The sequence below is a fragment of the Rhododendron vialii genome, chromosome 3a (genome assembly GCF_030253575.1).
Source record: "Rhododendron vialii isolate Sample 1 chromosome 3a, ASM3025357v1".
NCBI lineage: Eukaryota > Viridiplantae > Streptophyta > Magnoliopsida > Ericales > Ericaceae > Rhododendron > Rhododendron vialii.
In genome coordinates this window covers 24,992,461-25,008,844 of record NC_080559.1, presented here as the reverse complement: position 1 = coordinate 25,008,844, position 16,384 = coordinate 24,992,461, and the positions used below count along the sequence as shown (strand labels likewise).

At 38.5% G+C, this 16,384-nt stretch overlaps 2 protein-coding genes across 3 annotated transcripts; both read right to left on the bottom strand.

Annotated features, from left to right (window-relative positions):
- Positions 1-113: 113 nt before the first annotated feature.
- On the bottom strand, positions 114-8,542 carry LOC131320659 (uncharacterized aarF domain-containing protein kinase At5g05200, chloroplastic). Its single transcript, XM_058351423.1, has 11 exons — positions 8,308-8,542; positions 6,544-6,658; positions 4,561-4,712; positions 4,065-4,178; positions 3,637-3,825; positions 3,368-3,523; positions 2,590-2,855; positions 2,388-2,485; positions 1,629-1,807; positions 1,046-1,162; positions 114-490 (listed from the first exon to the last, which is right to left on the bottom strand). Exons 1-11 carry the CDS (start codon positions 8,371-8,373, stop codon positions 311-313), a joined length of 1,632 nt encoding a protein of 543 aa, XP_058207406.1. The 5' UTR covers positions 8,374-8,542; the 3' UTR covers positions 114-310.
- A 911-nt stretch (positions 8,543-9,453) lies between these two features.
- Positions 9,454-15,009, bottom strand: LOC131320658 (uncharacterized). Of its 2 annotated transcripts, none has more exons than XM_058351421.1 (5): positions 14,792-15,009; positions 13,357-13,539; positions 11,556-11,631; positions 10,757-10,883; positions 9,454-9,969 (listed from the first exon to the last, which is right to left on the bottom strand). In XM_058351421.1, the coding sequence occupies exons 2-5, from the start codon at positions 13,468-13,470 to the stop codon at positions 9,750-9,752; spliced, it is 537 nt and encodes a 178-aa protein (XP_058207404.1). In that variant the 5' UTR covers positions 13,471-13,539; positions 14,792-15,009; the 3' UTR covers positions 9,454-9,749. The 2 variants fall into 2 exon arrangements, with proteins under 2 accessions (XP_058207404.1, XP_058207405.1); XM_058351422.1 differs by having other exon boundaries at positions 13,357-13,532.
- Between the last annotated feature and the right edge of the window lie 1,375 nt (positions 15,010-16,384).

Here is a 16,384-nt window from a genome sequence, read left to right as displayed (position 1 = left end):
TATACCCGGTCCCATTCAGGTACAATTGGCTATGAAAAGATGTATAATTGATGATGGAATCCCATCTAAACCACCGTTGAAATAAAAAACAGAACGTTGGTAAAGACTGCATATACATCTCCAATCATACGAATTTATAGAACTGAACTTAACAGATTCACATGTCCGATGAAATCATCGGTAACGACTTTCTCCAGTATGTCAAAGTTTCTACGCAAAAAGCAAAGTCTCAAGAGTTCTTTGGCTATTATTTACAAAAGCAGCAGAATGAAAATTACCGGCAGAAGATTACGTCAATGCTATGACCACCTCACTGGTAAATGTTCCTATTGCTGCTTCTTCGATTAGAGACGATGGAAATCCTCTGGTCCTGAAGCATGTTCAAGTTGGGAGCTAATAACCGGGTGTAGCGATCGAAGTAGAGAAGCTGCTTCATTAGAAGTGCAAACTCCCGAGGGAATCTCAGGCCATATGATTCACTCACTCGAACCTATTAAAGGAAAGAACGTAACGCAAGGAAATCATTAGGTTCTTTCCACAGATAATCGTCCATTCTCGTGTTATTCTCCAAAGTTTTTACTCCGTAAAAAACTTTGCGTCAACTCATACACGATGAATTTACGTATTAGTTGAGCCACTCAAACACGAAAATTTCCCCATTGGTGGTGGGATTTTTGATAAATTCCCCATTCCTTGGGTGACATAATCCCAATCACAAGACTGTCACAACATAGTCACAACATTCAGCCAGTATGAACTCCTAGAGAGGGGTAATCATTGGCAAACCAAGGGGATTCTATTGCAATGACCTCCAAATGTGTCTTCCTTGATCCTTGATCTTTAGACACTAGGTTAAGATATCCAGGCGGTAAGAACATTGGATCTCGCAAAACGAAAAACATTCAGACCACCTCATGTGCAACAAATAATGGTTAACAGTGAAGTTCCCACAACATCCATTGACAGGTCATTAATCAAGTTTATTGCCTCATGAGCCTATAAAAAGGAAACTATCCCTAATTGCTAAAAGAATAAAACAACTTACCACATCAAGAAATAGTGCATTCATCTGCCTCTCATCAACGACTAGATTAGCAGAGACAGCAGTTGCATTGGTATTTGTTTCCCTGGCTGTTGCAACAACAATTTCTGTGTCCAAATCCTGCATTAAAGTACAAGAAACCACCAATTCACAAATCAGTGCAGCTATTCGTACAGGTGTCAGCTCAGAAAGTCGTACCAAATAATTCCAATCAGCCAAGTCTCCCGTGAAATATTGTGGAGTCCACTTCAAAATTAGCAGGCATGAACTATGCAAATACTCAACTATTATACTACTCTACTTTTCTTTTCTTTTTCATTTGGACTCCTCGTTTGTCCATCCTATGTGGTGGAGGACCGATGCTAGCTGGGCCTCTTGAAATTTTTCATGACGTTATGTCACTTCACGTAAAACATTTTAAAATTCCAATCCCTCAACAGTGAAATACATGGCCTATGGCTGTCGTAATTCCCTTAAGACTATATATTTCGGCTAATAATTTTCTCAAAGTGGATGTAATCATAATCAATCCAGAACACAAATCTCAGTAGATAGTTGTCCAATGGCGAATTTTCCAAACGCTTACCTGTATTGAAGAAAATATCTTTTCCAGATCTCTTGCAAAGGCTTTAGAATCCACATCCTTGTTTGTAGCACCCATTTCAATCAAGGCAGATGCCATGGACTCGTATTCTTCTGTTGCAATTGATGCCAAAAATACTTCCATGGCAGCCCATGTTTTGGGGGATATGCGTCCAACAATTCCTGCAGTTAAATTACTATTGAGTTATCTAATTTCATTGGTATGCACTACTCGATGGTAAGAGAAAAAAAGCTAGCTTGGTCTTGAGGCAAGTGCATTTGCCCTCACCCTTGATAACACTACAAAGTTCTTTGATTCGTAATTCTAGCTATGTGACTTCAGCTATTATCAGCCTTTGTCATTGCATGATGGAGAGGGTCTCTATCAGGGCAGTAGTTGCTTGGCTGCCACCTATCTTCTAAGCCATGTTGAGACAGTTGAGTAAATTCATTTACAACCACTACCATGCAAAGTTCATGATGCAGATAAGCAAACAAGGGAAAAGAAAGAGACTAAGAGAACAGAAAATCTACACAACAAAATCAACAACCAGCCAATATGGCATTTGATTAGGATGCAAAGACAGAGAGAAACTTGAGCTTTGATTCCCCTAAAATAAACTTACTGACGAACTCATGCGAGCTACATAGACCTTGCTGAAACTATCACCGACCATGAAAGTTCTTGAAATGAAAAAAGATTACACAGCTGTAAGCCTGTAACTAACTAAACAATAAATTAACTTGAAAAATGTACACTTACCGAAGTCAAGAAACCCAATACGTCCGTCACGTAATAACCACAAATTGCCTGCATGTACATCTGCATGGAAAGACTCACATGCAAGCAAACTACCAAACCTGAAAAAGATTTCAGATAAAAAATGAAATTTATAGATAAGACCCCATATCTAACTTACATCAAAATTATCAAAACGAACTGCAGCTATATAATTGATTCCTACCATACATTGAGGGCAGTTATTAGACTGGTCTCTGGACTTGAAACAAGAGAGCTTATGGAATCCAGGTCAGTAAGAGGAACTCCATAAAGCCTTTCCATTGTCAAAATTCTTTGACTGCTGCACTGCGGAAACACTTTTGGAGCCGTAGCTTGCCTTGTAAATCCCATGGATTCTAAATATCTCCTAAAGGATTCAATATTCATAGCCTCCTTGTTAAAATCAACTTCTTCAAGCATGGATTCCTTTATATCTTTGACAATGCCAACCTACTCATGTAAGTGCACTCACTGAGACAATAACTTCAAGCAGCCATCATTTTACCATATGAAATATCTCAATAGTTGACGACAAAAATCACTAAATCCATTGTGTCATGGTCAAATAACGAGATAAATCAGGAAGAACCGAGAGAATTATTAACACCCTAAACAATAAGCCATCACTCTTGTAGCATATAGATTCAGTATACTTCAAATGCAAAAAATCTTTTGGGCCATGAAACAATGCATCCAATATGGTCCTATACGTGACAGCTATCAAGGACGACGGTTTCATGCCTGTATGCTTTGAAAAGAGGAAACGGCTGCAACTCAGCATCTCTAATCTCACTTTTTGGCAGAAACTGTTTCCTTCACCGAGGTCACTTCAGTAATTAAACTTATTGCAAGGAAAAAAAGGTATTGTTTTCCATATCTTCTAAATAAGTTGGGAAATGTACATGATCTTTTCCATACAAGACACGTACATGAGTCAATTGTTGAACAAGTCTACGTCATACCAGTGATGCGCGATTCAACTCTGGATTCAAGAACTCCAAAATGCGGGCAACAACATAGACAAAGTTCAGATCTGCCACTAGTATATCTTCAATTCCAGGTTTCAAGACCTTAATCACTACATCCTCTTGTGAGCCTCTAAGCTTCGCACCATGAACCTGGGGATAACAATTAGCTATTCATTCATTACCAACTTTTTCATTTCCACTAAGGAACCATCAAACTTGTAATAGTCCACAATTGGGGACAAAATTTTGGTACAGTTCTAAACCTGTGCTATTGAGGCTGAGGCAATGGGAGTTGGATCAACATACTCGTAGACACTCTCAATTGGTCTCCCTAATTCCTCACGCAGTATTTTCTGGATCTCTTCAAAAGGAACTGCTGGAGCTCTATCAAAACAATTTTGAAATTCCTGGACATATTCGGGTGGAAATAGTGTAGGTGCTGATGCTATGAACTGGAAATCACAAGAAAAAAAAATGAAGCATTAGCAGGAAATCAGCCAATTCAAAAGCATCAATAATAGTAATTAGTAAAGTTTGCCATTGGACCACTAAATAGTAAATACAATACAGTAGTCCAGCTATGGAAAACTTACAACTAAAAGAATCAGGGCAAGACTAACAAAACTTACTTTTGTTTTCCATTACAGGTTTACTATTGGCAAGAAAACCAGAAAACAAGACCTGAACTTACCTGACCTAATTTGATATAGGTAGCACCCATGCGCTCAAACAATCTCCTGAGGTAAAGGGGGGATAGTAGCCCAAGCTGCAGCTGAGTTGGTAATCCAGTGGATGAATTCGTTGACTATAGAAAATTAAAGGTGTTACAAGTTTTACCAATTGTCAGTTTCGTAGATGAAATAAATACAGTATCACAAGTAAAAATCGACTAATACCACCAACTAGGAGTTGATAGTAACCCTTTTCTAGAATAGGTGAACAAAAATTAAAACACAATACATGTATCCACAAGTCATTGGATACATGCAATGACTGGTAATGCCCTAATGTTATTCCCAACCAGAAGCTGAAACTAGCAAATGCCTACAATTATAAATGACATTCCCTTTTAAAAATCTCTTCATTTTCACGCTTACTAAATTACAACAGACAAAATGATAAAACAAGAAGTTCACAAACATAAAATAATTCATATTTCATGATGATGGTCACAAGGGAAACTGTACCGAAGTTAACTTTGATACATCTGCCAACCACTCACTGCCAACCCCAATGACAGCTTGAACACCTTGAGCTAGCCTTACCGCTCCACGAGGACCTGTGTTGATTGATGTCTGGATGATATCCTCCACAAGTTTTGGGAAGTTAGCCATACTGTCTGCAGGAAATCATGGTACTCAAAAGATTCAAAATGGACATATGCCTACGAGTTGTCAAGAGAGTATGCATTGACAAAGGAATGGGGACATGAACCACATGTAAATTTAGGTTCCTTCATTTCCTTTTGTCCTTTTCCTTCCACTTTAAGATATTTTTTCAACCCATTGATCATTGATGTGGGACGGTTTTAGGACACTTAAAGTATTGCTGCCTACAATTGGGATCATGGTGGTTTTAGGTGGGGAAATAAGAATATTACTTGGATAAGTGTGCAAAGAAGACGAAAGGAAAGAAGGAGAAGGAGAAGAGAAAGACAAAGAGATAGAGATGCTTCACCCTCGCAAGGGTTAGGCAATTTCTGCAAGGAAGGACCGCAACCCAAACCCCAATTACAATGGCCTCAGCCTTGTAAAACTCAATTCATTAATCAACTCTGTTCCAAATGAAAGATTACATACCAATTTATAATCCATGGGAAAGACTCTTCTAAATCCTATAACTCTAAATGAAATGAACCTAATTAAACACATTAATAAGATACTGAAGGGACCTAGATATAAATGCATAAATTGAACTGACTAACATGTGTTTAATGCATCTAGATGAATATTAATACAAGTACAAAATTCATGATGACCCTTGAACTACCAAACAATTATGGATGGCCCTTGAACTACCAACTACCAAGGATAACCCTTGATCTACCAATCCTTGTACGAACCACGCTGCTCTTGATTAGAATCTCTGCAACTACCAAAAATACCCTCATCTAGCAATTTATTATTTTTTGTTGTCCTCGTCACCCATTCCCCTAATGCCTGCAAATAGCATAAATAACTAGCAAAGAATATCTTCTATTTTGTTGTCTTTCTATTCCTAGGCTAGGAGTTAGAACCTATGGAGCACGGGTACCGGTACGTGGTACGGGTACGGGTACGGGTACGGGAAACGGCAAAATCCCAAAAAAGTAGGGTACGGGTACGGCGGGGGTACGGCGAATGTGTATATATATATAATTATTTTCTATTTTTTATTGCATAAAATGAAATAGAAACTTATTTTACCAACAAAAAGCAAAATCAGTACAAATATACATATCTACTGCATATCTATTAGTATTCAAAATTTTAGATACATATACATATACATTACACATGCATATATTCGTACATATATACAAAGAGAGATTATTTCAATCGATAAAAAAATATATATATATATAGAGAGAGAGAGAGACAAACACACAGAGAGAGAGAGAGAGAGAGAGAGAGAGAGAGAGAACTTACATTTTTTAGTTACCAAAAAAAAAAACTTACATTTTTTTTTTCCGATTTGGAGCCCTAGATCGATCTCCAAGATCTCCAAGAAATGTAAACTGATCACACTGCTGTGGTGCTACCCACCATTGTGCCAGATATTTCTACTTATGCATTGCAATGCCAAGGAATCATATTTAAAACCATCACAATTGCCCTTACATTACAGGCTTACACATTTAGAAGAAGTTGACAACCACAAAGGTCGAAAGTTTGCCACCCTTTCAAGAACTGATTTTCACTTGCAGCACGTATGAATGCAAAGAAGATAATACAAGATAAATACCCAGGCTAACTAAGATAATGTAGGATAGAGTCTCTCCTACCCAAACATATGCATGTAAACAAACACCACAACAAAACCACATTGAGTAACAATGAAGTGCAACATATATTCTCAAATATCCACATGTTGACAAAAAAAAATGCAAGAGTCATCATCTCAAATTTAAGTAACAACAATATCAAAACGAAAAAGAAGGAAACCAATCAAGAAAGGTCCAGTTCCAATACCTCGGAGCCGAGAAGTAAAAAGATCTTGTGTCGGTGAATAACGAGCAAATAGAGTCAAGCCATTGGAGCGATAGTTGAATGTCCTTGGTCTATTTGATATACTTGTCCCTGGAAACTGCAACAAAAAGTGGTAAGTCTGTACAAATGTGTTTGTGTACTGCTGTCCAATCTCCCCAAAGAAAACGCTTAAGGGCAGTAAGGTGTATATTGGGTGTGCCAGACTAAGTTTGCCCAATAGATTAATTAGGTTCTACTCCGTATCTCCTAAGGACAACTCCATCCAGTTCAAGGGGCCAACCACAAGTTCTTTCCTTGACTATTGTAGTGGCCCCAAGAGAGGGGCTCGGACCGCTCCCGAGTCAAGAACCTGGACCTGCACGAGGACACTCCTACAGAAGGTGTCCAATTGCGCCCCTCGGTAAATATGCTCGGTATGCCGGTTCGGGGCGGGGCGGGATCCACAGCACCTCCTCAAATGTCTTCAGGTGCGAGACCCATCCTCCGGTGGCCGAGCGCCCCCCCTCTTGAACGTTGTGATGACGTATCTAGACGGTTATGCCAGGAGGATCGTCATCATTGGGGCTGACCTAGCCATGTGTTCCGTAACTGCCTTATCCCTTACGTCATACGTGACGTCACCCGAGGCAGTTACTCAAGCGTACCCTCTACGTGCTTGCTTGGAGACCAAGTAAAGCGAGGTCTATAAAAGAAAAGAAACTCTAACCTAAAGAGGTATGTCATTCTACCCTAACCCTAGACCTACACTCCTTTCCCTATATCTAACTTGATCGTCGGAGGGTCACTGAGCTACCACCAACCCTAGTGACTTATTGTTGGTCAGGCGGAGGGAGCGCGGAGCAGAGGAGGAAGGAACCAGAGCCCATACACAGTCCAGATCCCGATTAACTGAACGCCCACAACTATGTCAAGAACTTCATAATTTCCCAGGTTCATTGAGTGAACATAAATTGAACAAGATGGGAAGCAAGCAAAACTACCTACAATACCATTCTGAGAGTCTTTAAGTACATCAAATGTGATTACAATGAGCAGAGACTAGCTGGAAAAGAATAAACGTCAAATGCTCAAGATAAAGCTAATGGGTAGACGTTAAATACAGGTAACAATGAGAGCCAAACTAAGGAGTAAATTTTTCTTCCCCTGGAGTTTCTGGTTTCTTCTTCTCTCTCTTTTCCCTCCTTTTACTTACCCCCTGACTAACTTAAGTTTTATCTCCAGCTTATATCTCAGCCCAACTTGGGAAAGCCAAGATATTTGTCCCATCAACCTACAGGCTGAATAATGCGCAACAGTCTTTAAAATAAAGCAACTAGATGAAAAAATAAACCAACCCAAGGGGTTGGCTCTGTGGTCAAGTCCTAGAACTTGAATTTGTACTCTCCTAGGTGCCATGTGGAGCTAATTCAAACAGAGCTTTGCCCCGGCTTTTAATAAGCCCCCTATGAGTGTAGGAGACTAGGAGTGTGCTTGGTGCCACATATATTACTCAAGGGCGAGTTTGACCCGGCCTCCCTGAGTTATTGAAAAAAAAAATTGGAGCAAGAGCTTTTGGCAAATTCCAACCGTATTAACTATAAAGACCCAATCACATATATCTGAATAACCTTTTTTATAACTCAAAAGTTTTTCAGACCAGCTTACGCGCATTTGGCAGCATCCCGACTAATCATGGGACCAATCCCACCGTCTACTGGCGGGTAATCGCATACATACATATAAATTATGCATGCAACTTAAACGAACCTGGGGATGAGGAAATGATGAGAAGCGACCATAAGAGACGCCTCTGAATACTGAAACTGCCGCCATTTTCGGTAATTTCCTACTGCTCGACGCGATTCAGATCGGCAGCGAGTCCCCTTTCACTACGCTGGAACTGCTGAGGACGGGAACAATTTTGGGCAGCACAGTACTGGAAGAAATGCCTCCAAACGAAGCGTGGAACAGAAGAGCCCGCGTGGCAACTTCCGAAACTTTTGATTTATTTAGGGGTGAGATTTGGAGCCGATTAATACATTTTAAATTTTGCATTGTGATTTGTGAATTTTAATTATAATAATTTTGTTAAAATCTAATTGGATGATACGTGTAAACAAATTTTCGAGAAAAAAAATTCATTTGTTGAATTTTAATTAGAATTTTGTTAAAATTTAATTGGATGATACGTTAAAACAAATTTTCAAGAAAAAAATTTGTAGGTGAAAATAAAATCAAAATTTTAAAATCTCCTCCAAAAGTGATTTTTAAATTCCGTATTTTTCAATTCATCTCTAGTAGTGATGCATTTTGGAAGTATCCATTTCCCAATTAGCTTCCAGATAGCCAAAAGTCAACAATGCGGAATGGCTTCCGAATAGGACCTTAGTAGTACCAATGTGCATTTTGTTTTATTTTCTTCTTTTGAATATTATTCACTATTATAAATTAGATTGTGCCAGCATTTTTGTTTTATTTTCTTTTTCTTCTTTTAAAGTAATTATCTTTTTTTTTTATTCAAGAAAAAAGTGACTTAAGGAATCTCAAAAGCTCGCAAAAGCGACTTTTGTTTACTTACACAATTAGTAGGGACCAAAGCAAACCCCAACAAGTCAGTTTTCAGGGGTCGTCTCCCACCGAAAGTCGCCGAGTTATTCACTACATTGGGTTAGAAGTTTCAGTCATCTCTTACGACATTCCTACACTATTATAAAACAGCTTGAGCCTATAATTCTCCTTATTACTGCTATCCTTGCGACGTTTCATACCAAAATACATGCTAGAGAAACTGACCTAAACCCTATCATTTCCAAATACTGTTCTACATTACTTATATTTCATGCTAAATTGTGATTTCGAGACATTAATTATTATTATTCCGAAGTAAATATTCTATTAAACAAAAGTAATTCATACCGCACCTAAACCAGCCCATCATGTATAGAATTCGATAAAATTTACAGTCGAATCTTCAATTGTCAATCATAGATAAGGTTTTTGGCCTATATATAAACTCCGTTAGCAGTGTACTTATCCTTCAAAATTAATGGGACACACCCAATAATACTGCTACTAACCACACAAATTGAACCCAAAAAATAGGAAGAAGGATAAAGAAAAAGAGCAGGGAGTGCGCAATCTTAATCCTACATGAGCAAAAATGTAAATTTGGTAAGATCCAGTGTGTCTTGGTATTTGCCAAATACGGCTCAAGGATCTGTTTCTGAATCAGACTCTGTATCCGATTGCAACTCTGAAGGCTTCCTTCTATTAGTATTGGCTTCTATCGGTGGGAGCTCATCATCATCCGTTGTAGTAAGTTCACCGCCATCGTCACTTAACTTGAGTTCAGTCTCATCCTGCGTGGAAGTGTCTCCCTCCACTTTTTCCCATGAATTGTCTATGATAGAGGATTTGAAATTTTCTGGCCTGCAAAATTGGGCAGCAAGCAATATAAAGATACAATTAGGCAAAGACACAGAATTAGAGACTACTAGAGTACAGTACCATTTTAATTCATCAAAGACATAAAGCAGTTGATAAGAACAATTTGGTTGATGAAAGAAAATGGGGAAAAGACAGAGTGAAGGAAAGAAGGGTCCACCCTTCAGTACATACTTCATCTTTGCTAGCTCAAGGCTCTTGATTGGTCAATTTTAAGCAAATAGGAATTTTTCTTTACAACTTATGAAAACAAAATGACCACAAGTTTTTCATGTGATCTCCAGAATACAGAAAGCCTGATTAGTTGGAATATCAAACTCTGCATAAAGTTAAAGGTTGTCTGCTACATACAAGTGATATCAGTGATCACCTGCTCAAGAGATAAAACATGAGGTATGCTAAGGAATTGCAGGCTCTACGTAAAATTTTCAGGAAACTAGCAAAGGAAATATAGGGCAAAATGTGTGCTGATTCGCAACATCACTCCATAAAGACTACCCCTTATCTTCAATCAGAATCCAAGAATAAAACACTAATAGGAGGGAACAAATCTCTAGCCCCTACACTTTCACACAAATATTATTCCGAGAGATGATTAAACTATATTAACTACAATTGATTATTGTATAGCTGAGGCAATTTGCGTTCAGATTTTCTTAGAGCAATAAGTGGATGGTTCATCCTACAAATTTGACATCCTTTGTAAAGAAACAAGCTAAGGATAAAAAGAAACACAACAAAAAGCTAGGAAATGTGAATTTCGAACACGAACCATTCTGGAGATTTCTGAAGGAAACGAAGTTGCTCATGAAAGAGGACTTGAGAAACAATACATGCCACTTTTCTACCAGAATCAATGGCCTCTTCTCTTCCACTTTCGTCAACCACAACAAAGCTCCCTGTTCTTAGGAAAAGAGACTTAGGTTTCACTTTCAATCCAAGTAGCTTACTTTATCACTTATCAGCTACATAGGTTTTTTTTGGTCTTTTTACGTTTTGACAGTGGGTAATGAACTGTTCTTGGGACTAAAGAAAACAATGCTAATTTTTTAATAGTAGGAGAATTACATTTTACAACTATTAAACACTACGTGAACTATGTAAGAAATCTGCAACTAATTTTGATGTTGTGATTTCGAAATGGCAGTGCAAAATAGAAGACTTAAATTTTGCTTCATTTTCATTAACCATTTTTATATAAATTTTGCACAAGGGTAAAAATGGAAATAGGCATTTTCAATCCAATCCTATCCTATGTCAAACAAACACGTTAGATAATAATCCTATCGTTTAATCCGGTGCAAAACAAACATACAAATTACAAATCCTATCTCCCTACCAATTCCTATCCTAATCCCACCTCATTACCAATCCCCTCGAAATGTACCTGCCATCAAACAGGGCCAAAGGTCTCCCACAGTTGCTTAGAAGGGTGATATATAAAATACTATATATGCAGATCAAAATGTGGCTAATAGAACCAAAAACAAAAAAGTTTGGATGTATTATGGAACTTAGCCGTGAGCATGTCCAAACAGATAATATGCCACTTTTTTACCCGAAGAACTAACCTCGCTTTATCCACATGCTCTTCTGGAATTTAGCTGGAAACAATGCCAATGCATTTTCACCTTTTGCATCCATAACCTTTTAAGACACGTAAAAGGTAAAATTAAAAAATCAAACTCGCACTCGATATACTTGTGCAGGAAATATATGAACACAACTCTGGTGCTTCCCAATATATAAGCTGTGTATGTCCTTCACCTTTATAAATTATCCAAGGAGAAATCCAATTATACATTATAAAACATAGAGCACTGTCACAAATGTATAAACTCCACACCAAAAGTTAACTACAATAAGTGCTTAAAAGTCTCTAGCAGTTAACACATTAAGGGCCCGTTTGTTGGGGTAACCCGGACTCATTCCTATCCGGGGTCTGTTAGAGGCTTAGAGCCATCAAGCCCGGACTGTTTATCCAGGTAGGATATGCAAGACCCCTGTTGGGGTCGTAGGTTATCCCACCCCAACCCCGATTGAGCTTATCTAGGTATGGGAAATTACAGTTGTGCCCCAAAAATCCCTCCAAATTCTTTTTGGGATGGCGCTAATGCCACGATGGTTCTTTCTAATGCCACGACTTTTAATTTGGTTTCACGATATTGTCCTCGCTGGTCAAACCCACACACAGTCTTCTCTCTCTCTCTTTCTGGCAGCTAGCCGAAGAAAACCACTTTGATCACTTTTCCCCTCAGTTCTCATCCGCTTCCGATTTTCAACCCCCCATCAAGTCCCCAAAACTGACCCACCACCAAATAAATTTTCCACCACCAGATCCACCTCCCCGCTGCCATCAATTGCAAATTGCATCTCTCTCTCTCTCTCTCTCTCTCTCTCTCTCTCTCTCTCTCTCTCTCTCTCTCATAATAGTTATACAGATACCTCATCTCCTAACGTAAATAAACACTCTTCTTATTTTACATAAACACTCGATTTTTCTGTCCCAATTAGGAAGACGAGGAGAGCATCACGGCATCTTCTGGTTTTATTTCATTTTTCAAATCCTCTATTTTCATGTGATATAGATCTATGTACAGATGCAAAGAGAAAAATTAGAGTTTGGTTACGTTTTTTCTTAATTCGTATTTCACTGAGGATGATGCAAATAAGGCTGAAGATGAGGTGTTCTTCTACAAGTTCTAGTTCGGACCAGATTTAAGAATTTGGTTGAAGAGGCAGATGTGAAAGAAGAGTGAGAATCCTCATCTTGGTAGTGGCCATCGGTGGAACAGTGTATTGTGTCCCTAGAGAGAGAGAGAGACGTTAAGCCGGGGAGTAGACCTAAAATCAGAGACAAATGGGGTCGTCGGTGACCCTGTGGTGGACAACAAAAAGTGGTGAGGGAAAGAAAGAGAGATACAAACTTGAGGGTAAAAGAGTCATATAGGCATGATTGTCGTGGCACTAAACAAACCTATCGTGGCGTTAGCAATTACCTTCTTTTTGTATTCTTATTACAAGAATTATAAGAGCAACTAAGTAATTTCTCACATTATTTCTTTATCCACCCACTCATATCAACTACGAAACAAACTCCTCGCCAATCCCCTTTTAACGAATCACCCTTATACCTTATCCATCCCTTGTCTCGTTTACTAAAAGAGCCAAAGATTTCGAGGTGGATGCTTTAGCAACTGTTAACTGATTTAATCTCTTATGCTTTAAAATTGGAGGGTGTAACTCGTCGATTGGGAAGCAACAACGAAACATCGCAGTATGTGCAGTACTAAAATCCCAAATAACAAGTCCACACATGACGGAAATCTAAAAGAGGATGTGAGAGAAGGCCAGTGTTTGTGCAAATGTTACCTCAATGAGGTTGGAACCCCGGAGGGAGATGACTTGCACGATGCTCTGGCCTTGTTGAAGAGTAAAGGTCTCTTCCCCTGCTGCCCTCTTCAGATTCTTTCTTCCTCCTTTCATGGCATCCACAGAGATTTCCACTTTGGATTAGTGGCCAGATTATAGCACAGTGCTGAGAAACCCTAACCACTGAACAGAAATTGAGAATCACCGTTTTTGAACAGTTGATAACAATGAATACCGAGGAGTGATAACGCACAATCAAAATGCATTCTCAAAACCACCTCGCGTGGGATTACGGACTCTCACCGACAGTGTCACATTTGACATGACCCAACTCAAAATCAAAAAAATTAAGAATCTCAATACTTGGCCCTTATGCCTAAATCAAGTAAAGTGAACCAAATTTCCTTGAATAACTAGCCCAAATTCATCAAAATTAATAAATGTAGAACAAAACTCAATGAAGCCTCAACAATGAAAAATATTACTCCAACTACATACATGTATCAACGAGTATCCCAAACCATATAGCAAGAAATTCTTTCTGCTAAATGCACGAGGGAACATTATACTTTGTATAAAAATATACCCATTTAAGTTACTAGCATTTCTTCAAACACATGGTATGCATAATAATAACTAGGCCACGTTCTAGCACCCCTTAAAATTCATAATTTTCCTATTGAAATTGAAATCCACACAAATCAAGATAAAAAAAAATGCGAAAACTAGTGTAATCCCAATCATAAATATGAATAACATTACAAATTTCCAACCTAAACTCATGTATAGCAAATATTCACATACATCAATTAGGGCTTAGTTTATACTTGGATTACTCTATCAAAATTTCCCTACTCGATCACTATATAAATTCTCACACAATCATTTCCCTACTCGATCACTATATAAATTCTCACACAATCATTTCCCCTACTCGATCACTATATAAATTCTCACACAATCAACTTGATTGGTTGATTCAATAAAAAGGTTACCTGCATATTTACAAGGTGCAATGCTTTGTGTTACTAGCAGGGCTAGTTCGAGGGCTAGGAATACGTAACTATAAAGTTAAGAAAATTATACCAACTAGTTTGTTCTAAACAGAGTCAAGACCCATAGCATGAAATTGATCCATAACAAGACCCATGAGCGATTCCTACAGCCCATGACCAAGATACGAAACTGCCAATACTGCTAAATCTGTCCAGAAACAGTAAAATGCGTGCGGCACATTAAAATAAGACTCAAACTGAGTCCATATGGTATTATTCTATGTGTGTTCCTGGCAGGTGGTAGATGCAATGGATCTTGCCCAAGCAAAAATGAGGAAAGTACATCAAAATTTGTCATGGGCAGTAGCATATAATGTTGTGGAGCACATCAACAGATATATATACATCCAAAATTGAATATTTATTAGCATAAATCCTACCTCAATGAGCAAAACCCCCAAATGCTAGAAAACCTAGGTAGATTTATTGAAGCTCGCCGAGAATAAACCTCCCTCCTATCTTGCAAATATTTCCAATTCTGGATTCCCAGAGAAAATTAGATGAAATGGAGGGGAGTGGGAGAGAAAACAGCCGAGTGTAATGAGAAAGGAGGAAAAGTAATCGGCTGATAGACTGATCAGACCCCGTTCCAGAAAACAAATAAGAACTTATTTTTTTGTTCAATAATAATGGTTGTTCCAAAAAAAAAAAAAAGAAGGTGGTACTTATTTTTTCAGAATTTACATAGATACCAATGGGCGTCGGGGAGGAAAATCGTGCCGACGGCCACGCCGGGCCGTCTCCAGCCACCGGACAGCCGATCTGAGCCGTCCAAAATTTCTAAAAAAAAAAACCGAGGGGGCCCACGCGAGAATCAACGACATCCGAGGTGTGTAGGGTGCTTGATCTGAGCACCCCTTTTTCGTGTAGGGTGCTTGATCATATATACACGGAAAAAGGGGTGCTCGGATCAAGCACCCTACACACCTCGGATGCCGTTGATTTTGGCGTAAGCCCCCTTGTTTTTTTTTTTTAGAATTTTTGGATGGCTCGGATCGGCCGTCCGGTGGCCGGAGATGGCCCGGCGCAGCTGCTAGTACGCTTTCCCTCCGTCGGCGCCCATTATCATAGCAACAGTCTTATTTTTTGTATAAGGCTACTTCAAGCTCAAAAATCATGTGTTTACGCAAATAATTTTCGTACCACTATGGATCTTGTTTGATAGATCTCATTGAGATCTTTAATACGGTGCAAAAAAAAATTGAATTTTTTTTTCATTTACATTATTTTTGAGTTTGAAAATGTAAAAGGAACTTTTTATTTGGGTTTTGTAGAATGACCCTCCGTATTTTTTAATAAGAAGTGGCAAAATAAGTACTTATTTTTTAAGAAGGTTTCCGGAACGGAGCCTGATCCATTTAGGGCTTTTACAGTGTATAAAACTACACTACACCCTCCTCAACTAACTTAGGTACTCATACAAGTCCAATTATTTAATACAGTTAGATTATAGTAGTAGCTGATTTTAACGCACTATCCAACGTGGGTCACCAACACTCATCCCATGGTTCACGTACTCAATCTCGGCAAAGAAAATGCACATATGCCCGTACAAACACATAAAAAAAAAAAATGGCTTGGCTCAAAAATAGACTTATTCACATGTTAAAATGATAAAAACAAGTAATTGACGCTGATCGCCACCATCCACCTTCTTCACTCACCACCACCGCTTACCACCAAAAGTGGCCGTTGCAAATCAGGGTCCTAGGTTGAGCCTTCTTTGATTTGGCATGAGAAAGGGTAAAGGGTTGAATTGGGTTCTAAAAATTTTAAATTAGATTTTGAATATGAGTTTACTTTTTGGGTTTCAGGCGAGACTAGAGCATCTTTAATTCTTACTCAATTTTTATCCAAACCTAAAATTTGAGTAAAATCACTTTAAACTTATGTCCAATGGCATATCATTTTGCCCATTCAAATAAAGGGAGATCCAAATCCCTGCCCATTTTTTCTCAATATCTCTTCACTTT